The sequence below is a fragment of the Brassica rapa genome, chromosome A07, assembly GCF_000309985.2.
Source record: "Brassica rapa cultivar Chiifu-401-42 chromosome A07, CAAS_Brap_v3.01, whole genome shotgun sequence".
NCBI lineage: Eukaryota > Viridiplantae > Streptophyta > Magnoliopsida > Brassicales > Brassicaceae > Brassica > Brassica rapa.
In genome coordinates this window covers 14,814,192-14,834,934 of record NC_024801.2, presented here as the reverse complement: position 1 = coordinate 14,834,934, position 20,743 = coordinate 14,814,192, and the positions used below count along the sequence as shown (strand labels likewise).

At 40.7% G+C, this 20,743-nt stretch overlaps 2 protein-coding genes across 3 annotated transcripts; one reads left to right on the top strand and one right to left on the bottom strand.

Moving 5' to 3' along the window:
• Window positions 1-1,509: 1,509 nt before the first annotated feature.
• On the top strand, window positions 1,510-5,647 carry LOC103829556 (serine/threonine-protein kinase SRK2I). Of its 2 annotated transcripts, none has more exons than XM_033274236.1 (9): window positions 1,510-1,977; window positions 2,187-2,261; window positions 2,358-2,459; window positions 2,532-2,585; window positions 2,675-2,767; window positions 3,829-3,921; window positions 4,007-4,028; window positions 4,902-5,083; window positions 5,158-5,647. In XM_033274236.1, the coding sequence occupies exons 1-9, from the start codon at window positions 1,801-1,803 to the stop codon at window positions 5,446-5,448; spliced, it is 1,089 nt and encodes a 362-aa protein (XP_033130127.1). In that variant the 5' UTR covers window positions 1,510-1,800; the 3' UTR covers window positions 5,449-5,647. The 2 variants fall into 2 exon arrangements, with proteins under 2 accessions (XP_033130127.1, XP_009103473.1); XM_009105225.3 differs by having other exon boundaries at window positions 1,589-1,977; window positions 4,007-4,020; window positions 4,894-5,083.
• A 5,159-nt stretch (window positions 5,648-10,806) lies between these two features.
• Window positions 10,807-20,716, bottom strand: LOC103829555 (probable disease resistance protein At5g66900). Its single transcript, XM_009105222.3, has 6 exons — window positions 19,038-20,716; window positions 13,250-13,661; window positions 12,764-13,167; window positions 12,319-12,683; window positions 12,024-12,223; window positions 10,807-11,803 (listed from the first exon to the last, which is right to left on the bottom strand). The coding sequence occupies exons 1-6, from the start codon at window positions 19,272-19,274 to the stop codon at window positions 10,956-10,958; spliced, it is 2,466 nt and encodes an 821-aa protein (XP_009103470.1). The 5' UTR covers window positions 19,275-20,716; the 3' UTR covers window positions 10,807-10,955.
• Between the last annotated feature and the right edge of the window lie 27 nt (window positions 20,717-20,743).

Here is a 20,743-nt window from a genome sequence, read left to right as displayed (position 1 = left end):
ACGCATAATAATTTTGAGTATTGTTATATTAACTTTATAAGGTATACAAAAGTAAATGAAGAAAAATTGTTAAACATTATGATATTGACTACAAAAATTCTACATCAGTTTTTACTAGAGGAATGTGTTAATATATATATATATATATATATATATATAGAATTTGTTAAATACATTTAATGTACTTATAAAAAACGCACATATATAATAATCATCAAGTAGATGAAGCTAAAGAAGTAGTTAAGTGTGAATGCTTGGCAATTAAGATTGTGTTGGGTCATTTATTAACACTCTTTGACCACCCATCAGTTTAGTCTTGGCTCTCTCTTTCATAGCCGTTTCCTCTATATATTACTGAATCAACAGCAGATGGATTACACGTACAACACCATCTAAATACATAGTCAAACCAATGTAAATGACATCAACTAGGTTACATGTAGATGTATGTATGTGGGTGAGCTGTAGATATTGTATACATGATGGTTCATTAGAAACATGGATACCTAAATGTGCATGTGCATATAATAGTATACAAATCACACCAGTAGGATGCTTGGTATAGCAATAAAGAGAAGGTGATGAAATTGATGAGCATCGGTCATTAAATTAAGCACTGACCCATTAATTGCGCACTTACCCATAAACCCACACACTCCTTTTTACTTAAAATGTTTATCTATACCTCTCTCTCTCTCTCTCTAGTGTAACTTTTGTACTCTTAAAAATTAAATGGCTCGTGTCGCTAATGTCGATTCCTAACTAGGTCAAACAATAACTAATTTAATACGACCGTCCATAGTGAATTGTAATTTAAGATCGTCACTGGACCGAGAAAATCATGAAGCCAAAGTTATGACTAGTAGTCTTAATACATCCAATCAAATCATGCATTGTAAAACTAGGCTGGTCTTTTTAATACATTAAAAGGCCCAATTACATTTTCTATAACAAGTAGAGGCCCATCATCAGTCCATTATTATTTCTTGAGGTCAATAAATGAAGAAGAAATCAACGAAGTTGCCACGTATCTGTCATCCTCACCAATCTGGTAGCGCGAACGATCTGCTCCTCTTTGTCTCACACCGTCTTTGGAGCTCCGTTCCGTTCATATCATAACGCCGTGAGCTAACGGCGTAATGGTAGAGAATATTCTTTCAGCACATGGCCGCTGCTAGCTTCTGTCCCGTTTCCTTGTGAACTAAGTTTTTCTTATTTTCCCCCAAACTATTTAAAAAAATATATCTTTGTCGCCAAATCGAAAAAAATATCTACCTTTCTTTTATATTTTAAATGATCTGTTTTTATTAGAAGTAGCTACATACAGTAATTCTTTTGTCTGGTTGATACTACAAATTTTCGTTTAATAGAAAAATAAAATCTAAATGGATAAATACAGAGAATTTAAAGAGAGAAAGAAAAAGAATTGTTGTTTTTAGCCGACAAGGACGAGTGATGTCGCACTTTTTTTCCTTTATCAATTTCACTTGTTGATTGATGTTGCTTCTCATCAATGATCAAAACGCGGCGGCTATTGTCGTATCAACGAACAGAACGTCGTCGTTTCGAGACTATCCTTATCTCTTGGGACGACCAATAATTGCCTTTTATTTCTAATTTTTTAATTTCTTCCTCTCTGCTCTCATACGCTTTTCCTTCCTCTTGGAGATATTTTTTTTCCTTCATTTCGCGAGTCTTCCTTCCTCTTGCTAGATTCCAGATTCTATTCGTGGGAAGATTCGAAATTTGAATCGAGGTTTTTAGGCCCTCTGATGTGATTGGAGGAAGACAGACAGAGAGATGGATCGAGCAGCAGCGGTGGGCACAGGACCGATGGATATGCCGATTATGCACGACAGTGATCGTTACGACTTCGTTAAAGATATTGGGTCTGGTAACTTCGGAGTAGCTCGTCTCATGAGAGATAAAGTCACAAAGGAGCTCGTTGCTGTTAAGTACATCGAGCGCGGAGACAAGGTTCTTTATTCTTTAAAAAAAGCTCAAATTTTTATTTTCTATATTTGGAAAGTTGATGTTTTTTCTTAGTTCATTGATCAGCTTACACTTTCCAGATTTAGGGTAATGATAAATCATTCGCCTTTTTATGGTTATTATGGTTTGTTGATGATGATTATGCTTTAAAGTGCTGAGCTTTAACTAAATGGTGATGGATTACGAGTTTTCAGATAGATGAGAATGTTCAGAGGGAAATAATAAACCACAGGTCACTCAGGCATCCTAATATTGTCAGATTTAGAGAGGTAAAACTTTCATCTTTGAAAATTTATAAGTCCCCCCCCTGAGTGCGTGGTTTTAGTAGACTCTTTTAACACACGGTTGCTTGTGACTGAGGGTAGGTCATTTTAACACCGACTCATTTGGCTATTATAATGGAATATGCTTCTGGTGGTGAGCTTTATGAGCGCATTTGCAATGCTGGACGGTTTAGCGAGGATGAGGTTCTCTTTAGCTTGATTCTTTAATTCGCGCCTCTGTTATTAATTTTTTTAAATTAATTTATTCTTGTACAGGCTCGGTTCTTCTTTCAGCAGCTTATATCTGGAGTCAGCTATTGTCATGCCATGGTATGCAGAGATATAATGTTCTTGTAAACTCAAGTTTCACATGTTTTTTATTTTCTATTTACTCTGTTTATTCATGTTTTTTAATGAAGCAAATTTGCCATCGCGACCTGAAGCTGGAGAACACATTGTTGGATGGAAGTCCTGCACCTCGCTTAAAAATATGTGATTTTGGTTACTCAAAGGTATATGTGTTGGAACTCTGTTTTTACAAAGAATTTAGAAGCTGATGTTTTCTGATTTTCCGGTAACATTTCCGGCTACACCGGTGGCTATTCCGGTCAGATCATCAGCTCGTTGTAAAGCTTGTAATGAGCACTACAACCTGGTATATTCACACATCAAAAACAGATTAATATTGAATAAGAAATGATTCTAAGAAGTTGGTAGCTTGGTGTATGTAACACTGCAACTTTTGTCTAAATGACAAAACCAATAATTGTCCCACATCGGGGAATACAAGAGTCATAGAGCAGTATAAATATGGCATTGTGTCATATGAGTGTAAACGGCTCGGCTCGGCTCGGCTCGGCTTGGGCTTGGGCTTGGGCTTGGGCTTGGGTGGACCAAGTTAAGCTCAATGTTTTGCCATTTATTTCGAGAAAAAACAGCATACAATTTTATTTAAAACGACAAGTAGTTTGTCTAGAAAATAAAAACGTCATGCATGTTATCCTCTCGAAAACTTTTTAAAACGAGATAAGAGAGAGTCTTGAGGAAGAAGTTTCGGAACTCAACTTCCCTCGATCTCCGCGAGATTCTCGCCCACGTGCAGCAGCTGTTGCGGGAAGTGGGTCGTCTCCGTCTCTTTAAATATCGTCTCTCCTCTTCCTTCATTTCTCAATTTTTTCGAGATCAAAATCCAACAAAAATCCTTCTGCGTAAGTCTATATTGCGAGAGTGTTTCGTAGAGTTTATAGTTCGATAGGGCGATCACGAGTGAGCCGTGATTCGTCTGCCATGGTTTTATCCTGGGACTCTATATTCGTACAGTTCCGTCTCACTAACGGAGCGAATATTTTGAGTTAAGGAAAGAGATCATATCTCGACTCCATGTCTCTTCGCGAATACGATTTCTTATCGTTCTTGTATTCGCTTTATACATTCGTATATTTTCCTTAACATCGCTTTTATTCTATCGTTTTATATCAGTCCGGTTTTCCGGCTTTTACAATATGATGAATGTTTTCTTCTTCTTCCATTCTCTGTTTTAAGGTTTTTGCTTATGCATTTGCTTTGTTGACAGTCTTCTGTTCTTCACTCGCAACCAAAGTCAACTGTTGGCACTCCTGCTTACATTGCACCAGAGGTACTACTTCGTCAGGAATATGATGGCAAGGTGATATAGCTTCTTCCTCTGTAATAATCTGCTTTTTTTTTACTCAGCATGGATGAATAATTAATAGAGATGGTTACGATACCAGATTGCAGATGTATGGTCGTGTGTAGTAATGTCAAATGGGCGGGTTATAAATGGGTGGCCCGTGTCCAAATAGATATGGTCCGAAATGGACAGGCCCATATTGAACCATAAATATTTTTTGTCCAAATGGGTGAACCCAACTATATACATGGCCAAATTTGGGTTTAACCAGTTGGACAATGGGCGGCCCAATAAGCTTAAATGTCTAGGGTTAAAAATTGGTGCGTTTGCGGGTGACTTATGACTGGTTAACTACCAAATTCGGTAACAGTCAAATAATAAATTAACAATATTTATATTTAATATAATTATAAAAATATCAAAAATCATAAAATTATAATAAATATAAAATTTCTATTTAGAAAGTTATAATTTTAATTTTTGAAAATTTATTGAAATTATTTTTATTATAAAATTTTATAATATTAATTAAAATATAATAGATATATTTTAATATTTTCATAATTTTAATTTTAAATTTTTTATTAAATATTTTTACTTTTATATATATATTGTTTTAAAAAAAGAAAAAAAAATTATTTTCTCACAACCGCCCGCAACCGCAAACGCTAGCTGGAGCCAGCTTTTGAATTTATGAGATTCAGAGCGGTTTGAAGCGGTTTAGAGCGATTTGAGTGATTGTTGCAAATCGCCGACAACCGCTACCAACCACAAAAGCTGCGTTTGCGGGTGGTAGCGGGAAAACCAGTCGCCCCCTAATTGGACACATGGGCCGTCCATGGATAACTCAACAAATCATGGTCCTATTTGGTTATGGTCTCATTTGGACATGGTTCTATTTGGGCTTCGACCAAAAATGTCCAGCAAAAAATTGAAGCCCATTCGGACACACCCAAACCCGCCCAACCCGCCCATTTGACATCTCTAGTCGTGTGGTGTAACCTTATACGTCATGTTGGTTGGAGCTTATCCATTCGAAGATCCAGACGAGCCTAGAGACTATCGTAAGACTATACAGAGAATCCTTAGCGTTAAATACGCGATCCCTGAAGACGTAAGGATCTCACCTGAATGCTGTCATCTCATTTCAAGAATCTTCGTTGCTGATCCCGCTACTGTAAGTCGTCATTTCCTTTTATACTCTTAACCATCAGAAAGAAAATTGACAATGTTTGTTTGTTGTTGTGACAGAGGATTAGCATACCGGAGATCAAGAACCATGCTTGGTTCTTGAAGAACCTTCCAGCTGATTTGATAGAGGAGAGCAACACGGGGAGCCAGTTTCAGGAACCTGAGCAACCGATGCAGAGCCTTGACACGATCATGCAAATCATCTCTGAAGCCACGATTCCCGCTGTGAGGAACCGCTGCCTAGACGATTTCATGACGGACAATCTTGATCTTGATGATGACATGGATGACTTTGATTCCGAGTCTGAGATCGATATTGACAGTAGCGGAGAGATAGTTTATGCTCTGTGATAGAAAAAAGATTGTTCTTTTTTGTCTTATGACCAAAAGCACATTTCTCCTTATGTCGTTTCTTCAAAGACCAGTGTGTCTGATCCTCTGGTTTTCGTTATTTTTTTATTCGGCTCATTGTCTGTTTTTTCTTCTTACATACATATATGCAATGTAAAATATCATTATCTATATATAAATATATATATTTTCCAATCTTCTTACAAACTTGCAAGATATCACACAAGCCCAAACATACTATTTGTTTTTTTTGCACTAGTGACCTGTCAACTAACTATTTTATGAGCCTCTAAATTATTTGGTGGCCAACGGACATCGAAATACTGTTTTACCATATTGTAGTTATCCCTCAAGTGTCACTAGTGCAAAATCTGTTAGTTAACTCAAACATGTGAAGCCAGTTGAGGTCGTCCACTGTTTCTGTTGAGGATATATTCATATCTTTGGGATATATTCTGTTGTAGACAAATATGTAAAGAGTATATTCTCGGTTTAGGAAAACATCGATGTATATATGTGTGGTCATTGACCTAAGAACGTAATAAGAAAACCTTTTACACAAAACAGTTTTCTTGACATGGTATCAGAGCGGTAATACGATCAATACCGTTTTTTTACTTGTATCAATCTCGACCAAAATCCTTGCTCGACACGATGGGAAGCAACGATGGAAAGACTGACGAATCAGGTCTGAGTTCCTCGACAAAAACTCAGACCGGTGAGAAATCGAAGGTTGGAACACAGAGACGAAGGATATCACCTTATGATCTCTCGTCAAGTGACAATCCAGGATCAGTGATTTCACAGCCTCTACTCAGTGGACCAAACTACAATGAGTGGGCTGGGAATTTGAGGATGGCGCTTAAGGCCAGAAAGAAGTTCGGGTTTGTAGACGGTACGATACCGCTGCCCGGAGAGGATTCAGAAGATTTGGAGGACTGGTGGACAAATAATGCATTGGTAGTCTCTTGGATCAAGCTGACAATCACAGAAAAAGTGCGCTCAAATCTGTCTCATATTGAGATAGCTAGTGATTACTGGGAACACATACGTCGTCGTTACTCGGTGAAGAATGGGCAGCGAGTTCAGAGAATCAAAGCTGAACTTGCGATGTGTAGACAACATGGCACTTCTATAGAAGAATACTATGGAAAGTTGATGAAGCTATGGACGTCGCTGGCTGAATTTCGTCAGACTAAGGCCTGCGCATGTCCTGCAGGAATAAACTTGGAGAAGGAACGTGAAGAAGACAAGCTTCACGAGTTTCTGAAAGGCTTGGATGAATCTTTGTATGGTTCGGTGAAGTCAAATTTGCTGTCTAGGGAACCTTTGCCTTCCCTTGATGAAGCCTACAGTGCTCTGCTTCAGGATGAGGATTCGAAACACACCTCAAGAGTTCTGAATGATACAGCAGAAACGATGGCGTGTGCGGCAAGAACGAGCACAAATTCTACAGCTCGATCTTATCCATCACGAGAAGAAAGAGCGAACTTGCATTGCTCTAGCTGTGGGAAAAAGGGTCATACTTCTGAGAGTTGTTTTCGGAAAATTGGATATCCTGAGTGGTGGCCCGACAAACCCAAAGGACGAGTGAGCTCGGGTCGTGGACGCGGAACTGGATCACCTCAAGCCGGCTCGGAGACTCAGCGTGTGAACTCTGTTCACGCACAAGTGGCTGCACAACATTCCGCTAACACGATAGTTGCAGCAGATCGCGTTGGACTGACTGGTCTCGACGATGATCAGTGGAAGATGCTGGTGACTTTGTTGAATGAACGCAAGCAGACAGGGCCCTCGTCATCATTGACAGGTATATCTCTTGAAAACTCTTGGATCGTTGACTCTGGAGCAACAAATCACATGACATGTTCACTTGAGTTTTTGTCAAATGTTCGAGACATATCTGTGGTACCTGTGAAACTTCCAGATGGAAGATTCAGTTATGCTTCTAAACAAGGAACAGTGGTTGTTAGTTCAGTGTTGAGTTTGCAAAATGTGCTGCTTGTGGATGGGTTGCATTGTCATCTGATATCTGTTTCTCAGTTAAACCGAGAGCAACAAAGTGTGTTTCAGATTACTGATAAGCTGTGCTTGATCCAGGACCGCATTACCAGGACGCTGATTGGAGTGGCTGAGATGGAGAATGGACTTTACTTTCTCCGAGGGATGGAATTCGCTGGAGCTGTGCATCGAACAGGAGCTGTTTCTCGAGATGTCTGGCATCAACGTTTAGGACATCCCTCACCTAGAGTTTTGGATTTTTTATCTATTTCTGATTTGCCTGCTGATAAGACTTTGCAAAATAAAGCATGTGAGATTTGTATTCGCGCTAAACAGTCTCGTTGTTCTTTCCCTACAAGTTCTAATAAAACTTCAGCTGCTTTTGAATTAATCCACTGTGATTTATGGGGACCGTATCGCACTCAATCTCGTAGTGGTGCAAGATATTTTCTGACATTGGTAGACGATTACACAAGAAGTGTGTGGTTGTTTCTCATGTCAACGAAACAGGACGTGACACAGACAATAACGGAGTTCGTCGCAATGGTTGAAACTCAGTTCTCAGCCGTGGTTAAGACCTTGCGCAGCGACAATGGAACAGAGTTCACATGTATGTCGAACTACTTCAGGTCTAAAGGCATTGCGCATGAGACTTCGTGTGTGGGAACACCACAACAGAACGGTAGAGCAGAACGGAAACATAGACACATCCTAAATGTGGCTCGTTCAATACGCTTTCAAGCTTCATTACCAGTGGAGTTTTGGGGCGAATGTATCTTGACAGCCGCATATCTGATTAACAGAACTCCTACGCCTATCTTGAATGGAAAGACACCGTTTGAAATGTTGCACAATCGAGCTCCACCACTTCACCACTTGCGGATCTTCGGTTGCCTTTGCTTTGCTCATAACCAGAATCACAAGGGAGACAAGTTTGCCTCGCGGAGCATACGGTGCGTGTTTCTCGGTTATCCAAACGGAAAGAAAGGATGGAGAGTATTTAATCTTGAAACCAAGAAGGTGTTCTACTCCCGTGATGTCATATTTCTAGAATCAGAGTTCCCATATGCGGATAAACCAAGCTCTCCACCTGCATCAATGGAACCTGTGTTACAACAAAACAGTGATCCAGCGTGTCTAGATGATGAGCTTCAGGATCAATCTGTTTCAAAGATACTTGACCAAGCCGAACCAACTAAGGTTGCAGAACTAATATGTGATACTCCATCACCGGCAGCCTCACCGTCGAATGTCGAAAACGATGTCTCATCGTCTAATGATGCAAACGATACATCTAACTCTGAACAAGGTCGAGTTGATGCAGAAAATACTCCGCTGCAGTCGTCTGACAACTATGATATGGTTACAGAAAATACAGAAGCTCCTACGGTTTCTCTTGATATAATTCCACAACCGGCGCAGCCTCCTCAACAAATGGAAGTGATACAGCTTGGTAGAGGACATCGACAAAAGAAAATTCCACCTAAGCTGCACGACTACATCTTGAGTACAGTACGTATGGACCCAGATCCTGCATCGGGTCGCTACTCGATCTCGACTTATGTGGACTACTCTGTTTTTTCAGTTAGTCACTGTAAGTTCTTGGCAGCCATCACAACTGCCTATGAACCTACAAGTTTTAAGGAAGCCATGGAGGATGAAAATTGGCGTTTTGCTTCTCGTGATGAGATAGATGCGCTCGAAGAGAGTGGAACTTGGGATATCGTGCTACTACCGAAAGGGAAAAAGGCACTGAGCTGCAAATGGGTTTTTCGGTTGAAGTTTCGTGCTGATGGCACACTTGAAAGATATAAGGCCAGATTGGTTGTATGTGGGAACAGTCAAGTCGAAGGAGATGATTACAATGAAACGTTTGCTCCAGTTGCAAAGATAACAACAGTTCGAAGTTTCTTGCAACAAGCTGCATCACTTAATTGGGAAGTTCATCAGATGGATGTTCATAATGCTTTTCTCCATGGTGATTTGAAAGAAGAAGTCTACATGAAACTTCCTCCTGGATATCGTAGCTCTGACAAGAATATGGTGTGTCGACTGCGAAAATCTCTATATGGCCTTAAACAGGCTCCAAGATGTTGGTTCGAGAAGTTGAACTCTGCATTAGTGAACTACGGTTTTGACCAGTGTTTGTCAGATTACTCATTATTCACGATGGGCAGTGGTTTGAAACGTCTACATGTACTGGTCTATGTTGACGATTTGATTATTTCAGGCAGTACACGAGAGCTTATTGCTGAGTTCAAAGAGTATTTGAGTACTTGTTTTCACATGAAAGACTTGGGAATTTCGAAATATTTTCTTGGCATCGAAGTAGCTCGAAGTCCAGCGGGCATTTACTTGTGTCAAAGGAAATACGTGCTAGATATTCTGACTGAAACAGGACTCTTGGCAGCGAAACCTGTCTCCTTTCCTTTGGAACAAAACCATAAGCTGGCCCTAGATGAAAGTGAATACTTGAGCGACGTCAAGCAATACAGAAGGCTAGTCGGCAAGCTTATATATCTGAGCAATACAAGGCCTGATCTAGCCTATTCCATTCATGTGCTATCTCAGTTTATGCACAAGCCACGGAAGACGCATTGGGAAGCTGATGTTCGTGTTGTTCGATATTTGAAAGGTAGCCTTGGCCAAGGCATTTTGTTAAGAGCCGACACAGAGTTGCAACTGACAGCATGGTGCGATGCAGACTGGGCAGGTTGTCCGCTAACACGGAGATCTCTCACGGGGTGGTTCATCCAACTAGGAGGTTCTCCTATCTCTTGGAAGACTAAGAAACAACCTACTGTCTCATTGTCATCAGCTGAAGCGGAATATCGAGCAATGGCATTTACCTTGAAAGAAATACTATGGCTACGAGGACTACTCAAGGCACTTGGTGTTTCATTTACGAAACCTATACCTCTCTACTGTGATAATCAGGCCGCAATACACATCAGTCAGAATCCAGTTTTTCATGAGCGAACTAAACATGTGGAAACGGACTGTCATTTTGTGCGTGACGAGATCGTCAAGCGAACCATAGTCACACGACATGTATCTACAAAGGATCAGCTTGCGGATATATTTACAAAGGCACTTGGGAGTCGAGAGTTTGAAGGTTTCATGGGCAAGCTGGGCATTTGCAATCTCCATGCTCCAGCTTGAGGAGGGGTGTTGAGGATATATTCATATCTTTGGGATATATTCTGTTGTAGACAAATATGTAAAGAGTATATTCTCGGTTTAGGAAAACATCGATGTATATATGTGTGGTCATTGACCTAAGAACGTAATAAGAAAACCTTTTACACAAAACAGTTTTCTTGACAGTTTCCTCTTCTGCCATTGTAGCTGTTTAAATTATTGAAACTAAGGTGTTGTCTAAAGTAGACGGAAACTCAAAATCAAGTATGTAATGTAGACAGTTTTATCAACGAAAGCAGAAGCATGATGATACATTTGGATGATGAGACGAATAAACAACATTACAAGAGACATACACGCAAAAGCTAGTGACAATGTCGAAGCAAGTTCAGGTTGTGCTCTGTTTCCTCCACTTGAACATCCAAGTTCCTCATTTTTAGCTTCAACAATTTCCACAGGACCACCGCAGTTTCTTCATCGCATTTCACCTCGAGATTCTCTAGATTCCTCACTGAATCCGGCAGTTCACATTTCCAACACTTGTTCATAGAGATCTTCTTCAGCTTCTCCAGTCTCCCAATCTCTAGAGGCAACTTTCTCAATCCTAAGCAATCAGAAAGATCCAGAAACTGCAGGTTGTTGAGTCTCGCAGTTGTTTCGGGTAGCTCAGAGAGACTAATACAAGAAGACAACCTCAGCACTTCCAACTTACTCAAGTTGCCTATAGCTTTAGGAAGCATAGAGAGCTTATTACAGTTTGTGATGCTAAGTTTCTCCAACGAAACAGCTTCAGAGATCCAGTTAGGTAACTTCTCGAGAACATAGCAGTAGTCTAGATCCATTTCTTGTAAACTTGATAGAGCTTTAGAGACATCTATTTCATTTTTGTCATGAGAAACCTCGCCGAAACAACACATGAACAAAGACAGCTTCTTGAGACTGCCGAGTTGCAATTTGAGAATGTCCAGAAAACTGATTGAAACTTTCTCCAGCCTGATCCGTTTCAGTTTCTTTAACGAGCTGAGACACGACAAGTTGGTCAATATTGCAGGACCAGGACCGTGATTTATGATTATCACAACTTTGAGTTTCTGCATTGTATCAATGAAGCGTGGCAATGCGTAGTTTGATGAAGAGATGTTAAGAAGTAAAGCCTCGACATTAGGGAACTGAAATGAATCCATTTCCTCCCAACTCGACGAGAACAAATCATCTGTAACAAAGCAAACAAAAGAGAAGCAGCATAGTTGAGTTAAAGGAGGAAAGTCATTACTATTAGAGACACAGTCTCCCATATATCGGCAGTTGAAGGATTAAGATAGATGAACCAATCCACTTATAACCAATTGGTTTTATGTTTAATTCCCATGTAACTTATAAACTACTTATATAAAGAGCGGATAATGGACATAATCTCTGTGAAAAAAAATGACCTGTAGAGACAGAGAGGAAGCGGGTAGACTCCCTTTTACTCAAAGACAAGTCAGGATAGTCATCTCCTTGTATCACCAAACTGAGTCTTTTTCGTTCCAGGACTGCTTCTGATTTGCTTTCATGGATGGCAAGCTCCCTCAAGATATCATGTTGAGTGACTAGGAGCTCATTGTAGAAACAATCCTCGTGATCATTTCTCCTGGTAAAGCAAATAAACAAGTTTCATCAGAAAAAAATGGTAGATGGCAAGAAGAGGTGGAAAAGAGACAATGTTGAGGCATAATTACAGCATACCCGAGAGGAATAAGTCTAAGCAGGTTCTGGGAAGCAAGGTCATGCAAGTATTTCATGTACTCGAAACTACTATCAGGAGTACCTTTACCATATAGTTCCACCCATATGTCAATTATAACGGAAGCACGTATCTTTTGGTCCTCAAGAAATGAGCCCATGTCCATGAAACAGTCTTTAAGATGGGGTTCCAGGGCAGTGAAGCTGGGCTCCAAACATTCTAGCACACTAGGACGAGGATTACGAAGAATTGTTTTCCCTTCAGACCAGCTTCCCACTTGGCCTTTCCAATAATAGAGAGGTTTTCCTTTAAGTGGGACGCCAACTACTTCAATTACGAGTGGGAGTCCACTGCAACGTTTCAATATCTGAAAAAGACAACCGAAGCTTAAAACTTGAAGGGTAAAGAATCTAAAATCAGAAGTTTGTTAAGAGATGAAAGTGATACCTTTTGGAGAAGTTCTTCATACTCAGCTTGAGGCGCGTTATAAGGCCGCGGTGCAACGTGAAGGAGAAGGGCTTTAGCATCTTTTTCATTCAAAGGTTGTAAAGGGTAAGTGTAATCAAAACTCGGTAAGTCAGACCGAGAGGTCACCAAAATCTTATAACCTGGTAACTTGAACCGAAAATACTTAAGAAAATCATCAGCTCCAAGCCACACATCATCCAACACCAACAATACAGGACCGTCTTCTGTGAGTTCCTCAATCAGATCTATCAAGGCATTAGCTGCTTGAGGATCGTTCTCAAATGTAACTGCTTCGTAACCATTGTGCTGGAGTAAATTTTGCACTATCTTCCTAAAGTTAGGAGTACCTGACACTAGGCTATAGAAGATATGGTTGAACTTATCTGCCAAATGGAAGCAAACGCTATAGATGATGAGAAATATAAAATTCCAGGTGTAGAGATGGAGAGTCAGACTAGTATGTACCTTTGATGTTTTGGTTGTGGCAAAGATGAGTAACGAGGGTGGTCTTTCCGCATCCGGGGAAAGCAGACACCAGAAGACGGTCCAGGGAATCATCAAGGACCTTCATTTTAAGCTTCATCAATGGCCAATCCAGTCCAACATGAACCTTATCATCAATCTTGGGAACTGAAGAAAGCTTCGTGTAAACGCGCGGGCGAACATCCATAAGATCGATCCTCTTACAGATGGTTCGGATACAAATATTAATGGCTTCAAGCGTAAGAGAGTGCTTCCCTTGGTTCCTAAGCAGAATTAGCGGTACTTGAATTTGACAGAAGTCGAGCATCTTCTTGTTGATTTTATAAACTCTTCTTGTATAATAATGTTTTAAGTGTATCTCCCACTTCTTGACGCTTTTACACTCCTCAACCACCTGATAAGTATCAAAAGACTTATTTTCGCAAGAAGAAGGCGTCAGGAGGGAAACAGAGTGAGGCTGACGTGGAAAGGAACGTTGGAGTGGGAATTTAAATAAAAGAGAAGACCTTATGTATCTCACAGAGGCTTTGCAGTTAGATGAATTCAGCTTATAAATACTTGTCAAGTTCATTTTATCTTCTTCATGCTTTGATGTTAATTGTATCTGACGCCATGAGTCAATACTTTACAGTCGCTATGAGACTGATGACTTCTGCAATTCTCGCCATGAGAGTGTTGTAGATTTCATACTCAAAGTTGTATTCCTTTTCTCATTTCAAATTTATAAAGAAGTTTACAGAGTTCTCTAGATCGAGGTAGCTAAACCTTATCATTGGTGCGGTGAAACTGGTTCTGAGTCGATCGCGATGCCTTCTCGTAGTCCGTCACCGTCGGAGGTCTCGAATCAGCACGATCTGGCGGAGGAGGATGTTTCGATGCGCAAGGAGGTGGAATTTTTGAACGAGTCGTACAAGTTGTTGATGAGGAAAACGGCGGAGAATAATCAGATGAATGAGATGCGGTTCAGTTCGGTTGAGGATAACTTGAAGGAGATCTTGAAGAGGTTAGATAAGCGTCCGATCGAAGAATACGAAGGCGAACTCCGATCGCGAGCTCCGGAATCTTCGAGTCCGATGTTTCAGGTACCGATTCGTAACTCGGAGATGAATCGGAACAATTACTCGAATGGTTCTAGATCTGGAGATTTGAATCTGATGACTCGTGAGAATATGCTTAAGAAGATTGAAATGCCGAGTTGTGATGGATCGAAGGTTTCTGACTGGCTAGTGGATATTGAGCATTTCTTTGTCGTTGGTCGCTTTCATGATCATGAGCGACTAGATCTGATTCCACTATGTATTGAAGGGAGGGTGAAGAAGTGGTTTGCTTGGGCGTTGCGTCGGGGTGGATTTCGTACTTGGCTGGAGTTTAAACAACAATTGGTTTTGCGTTTTACGGAATCTATTGACGAGGAACCGAGTACGAGATTGTTTTCTATCAAGCAGACGGGGTCAGTAGCTGATTATGTGAGTGAGTTTGAAGAATTATCAACGCAAGTCCCGGGCATTGAAGATAGGCATTTGGAGAGAATATTCTATAATGGTTTGAGTACAGAGATGAAGGAGGTGATTAAGATGAAAGATCCACAGGGTCTTCCCAATTTCATTGCAGCCGTCCTCAGAATGGAGAAGAGTGCTTTCTGTAGGGTGGTGGGCAAGGTGGCTCCTGTGGAGGTTGTTGGCTCTAATCGCAACACTAATGCCAACCGTGGAGCTCGTTATAACAATGGAGGAAAAGTGTGGGATAAGCAGAGAAGTGACGCGAGTGGAGGGAAAGAGAATGGTGGTGATCAACAGTCTACTCAACGACCAAGGTTGAAATACACTGATGCTGAGCTTGATGCAATGCGAAGAGATCAAGTTTGTTTCAAGTGTAAAGCTCCTTGGTCTCGAGCTCATATATGTCCTAATAAAGAAATTCGAGTGATGACTGTAGTACATGGGATTGAGATGGAAGTTATGGAGGAAGATGATGTCATTTTACAAGAAATGGATCATAATGCGTATTGTGAAGTAAGAACTTTGTCTCTGAATTCCTTCCTAGGGATTGATTCTCCGAGAACTACGAAGATGCGTGGAAGGATTGGGCAGAGAGAGTTGATCTTTATGATTGACAGTGGAGCTTCTCATAATTTCATTTCTCCTGAGGTAGCGAGTAAGTTGAGATTGGGATTGGATGATTCGAGTGGTATGGATGTGTTATTGGGTAATGGAGTAATGGTGAAAGCAGCTGGGTTGTGCACTGAAGTGAAGTTTCAGTTAAACACAACCACATTCAGTTCGGAGTTTATAGTCTTGGAGTTAGGCAATGTGGATGTTATCTTGGGTGTGAAATGGCTCGCAACTTTGGGTAAATGTGAGGTTGATTGGAAGTTGCAGGAGTTTTGTTTCATGTATAAGGGTGAGAGGGTCACCTTTTTTGGCGATCCAACCCTTCATTGCACAAAATTATCGCTGAAATCTTTATCTCCAGTGTTCCAAGATCCGTTTGCAGGAAGAGAAGAGTTGTTGCTGTCAGCGATTGTTCCACCAGCTACAGTTGATGTGGAACCTCGTCTAGCAGCACTACTGAGTTCTTTTGAGGATATCTTTGCTCTACCTACTGCTTTACCTCCTCTACGGGGTCAGGAGCATGCTATTAACTTGACAGCGGGAGTCTCTGCTATTTCAGTTCATCCTTATAGATACCCGCATTCAAGGAAAGTAGTTATGAAAAAAATGGTACAGGAGATGCTTGAAGCTGGTATCATTAGACCGAGTGTGAGCCCTTTTTCCAGTCCGGTTCTTTTGGTGAAGAAGAAAGACGGGGGTTTTCGTTTTTGTGTTGATTATAGAGCTCTGAACAAATCAACTATACCTGACAAGTACCCAATTCCGGTTATTGATCAGTTACTTGATGAGTTACATGGTGCTGTCATCTTTTCGAAGCTTGATCTCTGGTCAGGGTATCATCAAATCAGAATGGTTGAAGATGATATTAAGAAGACTGCATTTCGAACAGTGGAGGGTCATTATGAATTCTTGGTGATGCCGTTTGGGCTGACGAATGCTCCGGCCACTTTTCAAGCTCTTATGAACAAGATCTTCAAACCGTTTTTGAGGGATTTTGTGCTAGTCTTCTTTGATGATATTTTGGTTTATAGTAATTCTGTGGAGGCTCATGAGGAGCATTTGAGGAAGGTGTTGGAGGTACTTAGGGAACAATCACTTTTTGCTAATCGCAAGAAATGTTCTTTTGGGGTTACTCAAGTGGAGTATCTCGGACATATCATTTCCAAGGAGGGTGTTGCTACGGATGCTGCAAAGACTGAAGCTATGGTGAAGTGGCCTACACCTAAAACTGTGAAGCAATTGCGTGGATTTCTGGGGTTAACTGGTTATTACCGTAAGTTTGTCAAGAGTTATGGGGTTATGGCGAGGCCTCTCACGACTTTGACTAAGAGGGATCAGTTTGCTTGGAATCCTGAGACTCAGAATTCATTTGATACATTGAAGTCTGCTATGGTTCATGCTCCGGTTTTAACCTTACCAGATTTTACGAAGCGCTTTGTGGTGGAGACCGATGCATCTGGTGTGGGTTTAGGAGCCGTTTTAATGCAAGACAACAAACCAATAGCTTACTTTAGTTATGCTTTAACGGAGCGTGAACAGCTGAAGCCAGCATATGAGCGGGAGTTGATGGCAGTGGTCATGGCCGTAAGGAAGTGGAAGCATTATTTGCTAGGCAGACACTTCACGGTTCATACGGATCAACGCAGTATCAAATATTTGTTGGAGCAGAAGGAAGTTAATATGGAATATCAACGGTGGTTAACAAGATTGTTAGGTTTTGATTTTGACATTGTGTACAAACCGGGTTGTGAGAACAAAGCAGCAGATGGCCTTTCTCGGAGTATGTCGATGGCTTCTCTGTTGCTGACTCTTACAGTTCCTACAACTCTGCAGCGGCAAGATCTATATAAAGAGATTACGGATGATGCAGGCATTCAGAAGTTGATTTCTCAGATCTTGGAGTCGGGTACTTCTGTGAAGGGTAAGCTGAGGGTGTGTGATGGGAGATTGTGGTCGAAGAAGAGATTGGTGATTCCAAAAACCTTCCAGTTTATTTCATTGATCTTAAATGAGTGTCATGACAGTAAAATGGAGGGTCATTCTGGAGTTTTGAAGACCATAATGAGGATACATCAGTCCTTTACTTGGGAAGGGTTGAAGAAACAGGTGCAGGGTTATGTTGCTGCTTGCCAAATCTGTCAGATGCATAAGTATTCGACTTTATCTCCTGCTGGTTTACTTCAACCATTGCCAATACCGAATCAAGTGTGGGAGGATATCAGTATGGATTTCATTGAAGGTTTACCTTTATCAGGAGGAGTGAATGTCATTTTGGTTGTGGTGGATCGCTTGAGCAAATATGGGCATTTTATCAGTTTAAAGCATCCTTTTACTGCTGTGGATGTGGCGTCGAAGTTTGTTCAGGAGATTGTCCGTTTACACGGATTTCCGCGGAGTATTGTGTCTGATAGGGATCGGGTGTTTTTGAGTGCTTTTTGGAAGGAGAGCTTTAAGCTAGCTGGTACGAAGTTGAAGTACAGCACGTCGTTTCATCCTCAAACGGATGGTCAGACAGAGGTCTTAAATAGGTGCTTGGAGACATATTTAAGATGCTTTGCTTCGGGTCATCCTCGTTTGTGGTCTAAATTTTTGTGTTGGGCTGAGTTTTGGTTCAATACATCTTACCATACTTCGCTCAAGACAACACCGTTTGTAGTGGTTTATGGTCGGGATCCTCCGGCTTTGTTACCATTTGAAGCTGGTTCCACTACGAACTTTGAGTTGGAGGAATCATTGCAGCGGAGGGATGAGATGTTGGGTCGTTTGAAGAGCTGTTTGGAGAGAGCACAGGAGTTAATGAAGGGTCATGCGGATAAGCATAGAAGAGATGTTTCTTTTGAAGTGTTGGATTTGGTTTTCTTAAAACTTAGGCCTTATCGTCAGAAGTCAGTAGCGACTCGCTTCTGTCCTAAGCTGGCTGCCAAGTTTTATGGACCATACAAGATTTTGGAGAGGATTGGGAAAGTAGCTTATCGTTTGCAGCTACCTGCAAGGTCTAAAATTCATGATGTTTTTCATGTGTCGCAGCTTAAGAAGGCGGTGGGTTCTGAAGTGGAGGTGACGGCGTTGCCACCGGTGTTTTCAACAGAGACAGAAGCACCGTTGCAACCTTTGGATGTCTTGGCTAAACGATATTCTGTGGATGGCGAGTTGGAGTTGTTGGTGACTTGGAAAGGGAAGGATGCTGCAGATGATTCTTGGATGCTGTCGAAGGAGTTTATGGCGTGTTTTCCTTCTTTCGAGCTTGAGGGCAAGCTCGGTTTCGAAGGGCGAGGTATTGATAAGTATCAAAAGACTTATTTTCGCAAGAAGAAGGCGTCAGGAGGGAAACAGAGTGAGGCTGACGTGGAAAGGAACGTTGGAGTGGGAATTTAAATAAAAGAGAAGACCTTCTGTATCTCACAGAGGCTTTGCAGTTAGATGAATCCAGCTTATAAATACTTGTCAAGTTCATTTTATCTTCTTCATGCTTTGATGTTAATTGTATCTGACGCCATGAGTCAATACTTTACAGTCGCTATGAGACTGATGACTTCTGCAATTCTCGCCATGAGAGTGTTGTAGATTTCATACTCAAAGTTGTATTCCTTTTCTCATTTCAAATTTATAAAGAAGTTTACAGAGTTCTCTAGATCGAGGTAGCTAAACCTTATCACCACCACACGAGCTTTGTCGATAGTATCCTTGAGAGTCTTTAGTTCCTCTACTTCCTCCACACCTTGCGTCTGTTCGATCTCTCTGACTATCGGAACCAATTCCTCCATAGTCGATGCGAGATCCTTAGACACAGATTTGAAAGCTAACACCAGCTTCGCCTCTGTAATCACTACTTTCAGGATCTCAGAGGCAACAGCTCCCACACCAGCACCTACCACCAATTCAGTTGCCTTGTTCATCACTCTCAGTCTCAGATCTTGTCTGCTAGATTCTGAATATCGCTGCAAGTATCTTATCTTACCTGTTTTAACTCCACAAGCTTAATTTGAAACCAATCATGTTCTCGTTGACTTTTCCTGCCTCCGGCTGCTTGCCGCACATTTACCTGTATATACTCTCTTTCGTTGGCCACTAAATACGTACGTACGGCTAGTAAATTAAAAGATTTCATATATACACCATTTGAATGGAACATGAGAGACTTATCACATTACATAATTCACCACTGTTGGAACCGGGTTTCACCCCGCTCTAGATCCTGTCCAATATCTCAGCTCAGACGCAATGGACCCTGGAAGCCCAAGAAGAAATAATAGGGCTCTAGAAATTAAATGCTTATTCCGAGCCGGAGGAAACTCAGACACCAAGCTCGGTCAGTCAAGGCAAAAAAGATAAAAACATCAAATACCATCATAAAGACACTTGATCACGCCATAGATCACATTATTGTCATGATTCATCTCCAAAAAACCTAGGCCTGGACATTATGTCCGTAACCCGAAATCCGAACCGAACCCAAACCAAAAAACTCGATCTGTATCCGGTCCGAAATGTAAAAAATATCCGAATGGATCTTGTAAGGTGGTATAAAACATATCTGAACCCGAAAGGGTAACCCGAAAAACCGAAAAAACTAAAAAGATATTCGAAGAAACCGATCCGAATGTCCAAAATAATATACAATATAATTATATGAAACATGAATATATACTTCAAATATTCAATTTCATATTTATTTTGATATGTTATCTAACAATAAGTATTTAAAATATAAATAACTACCTTAAATACTTAATTATATATAAATAAATATATATCTTATGTTTTATTTTTAAATTTTAGATTTTATTTCGGGTATATCTGAACCGATCCAGTATAACCCGAATCCGAATGATATATGATTACTTTATGGATTCTATGATGTGATACAAAACCGATCCCAACCCGATGTGTTATATCTGAACTCGACCCGAACTTGTAAATTTACTAGAATGGAACCTAGAAAGTGTCATAAAAAAGAACCGAAATTCAAAAACCCCGACCCGACTACCCGAACGCCGAGTCCTAAAAAAAACCTATAAAAAGAAAGAGAAAGCCAAGAGCGGGGAGATTGAACCTTTTCTATAGCTAAATATAGTTTCAAACTTTCAATACATTCATACTCTTTTGTGTTTAGACATTTCTTGTATTCATCGGCTATCCCTGACTCTAACTTCATCTTTTTGATTACTTTCTCGACACGTCTTTGTAAACTGTAAACCCTATTTCTGAGTGGATTTTAGGATCTAACAACCACAACTCCAGTTCTTTTTTTTTGTGTTCAAATGAAAATGGTTCTTTCTTTCACAAGTCTACTACTTTAAAAGGGCTTCTTTAATTCAACTTGCCGCGCAGTAACCTAGAAACTGGAAGCGTTTGTGCGCATGGC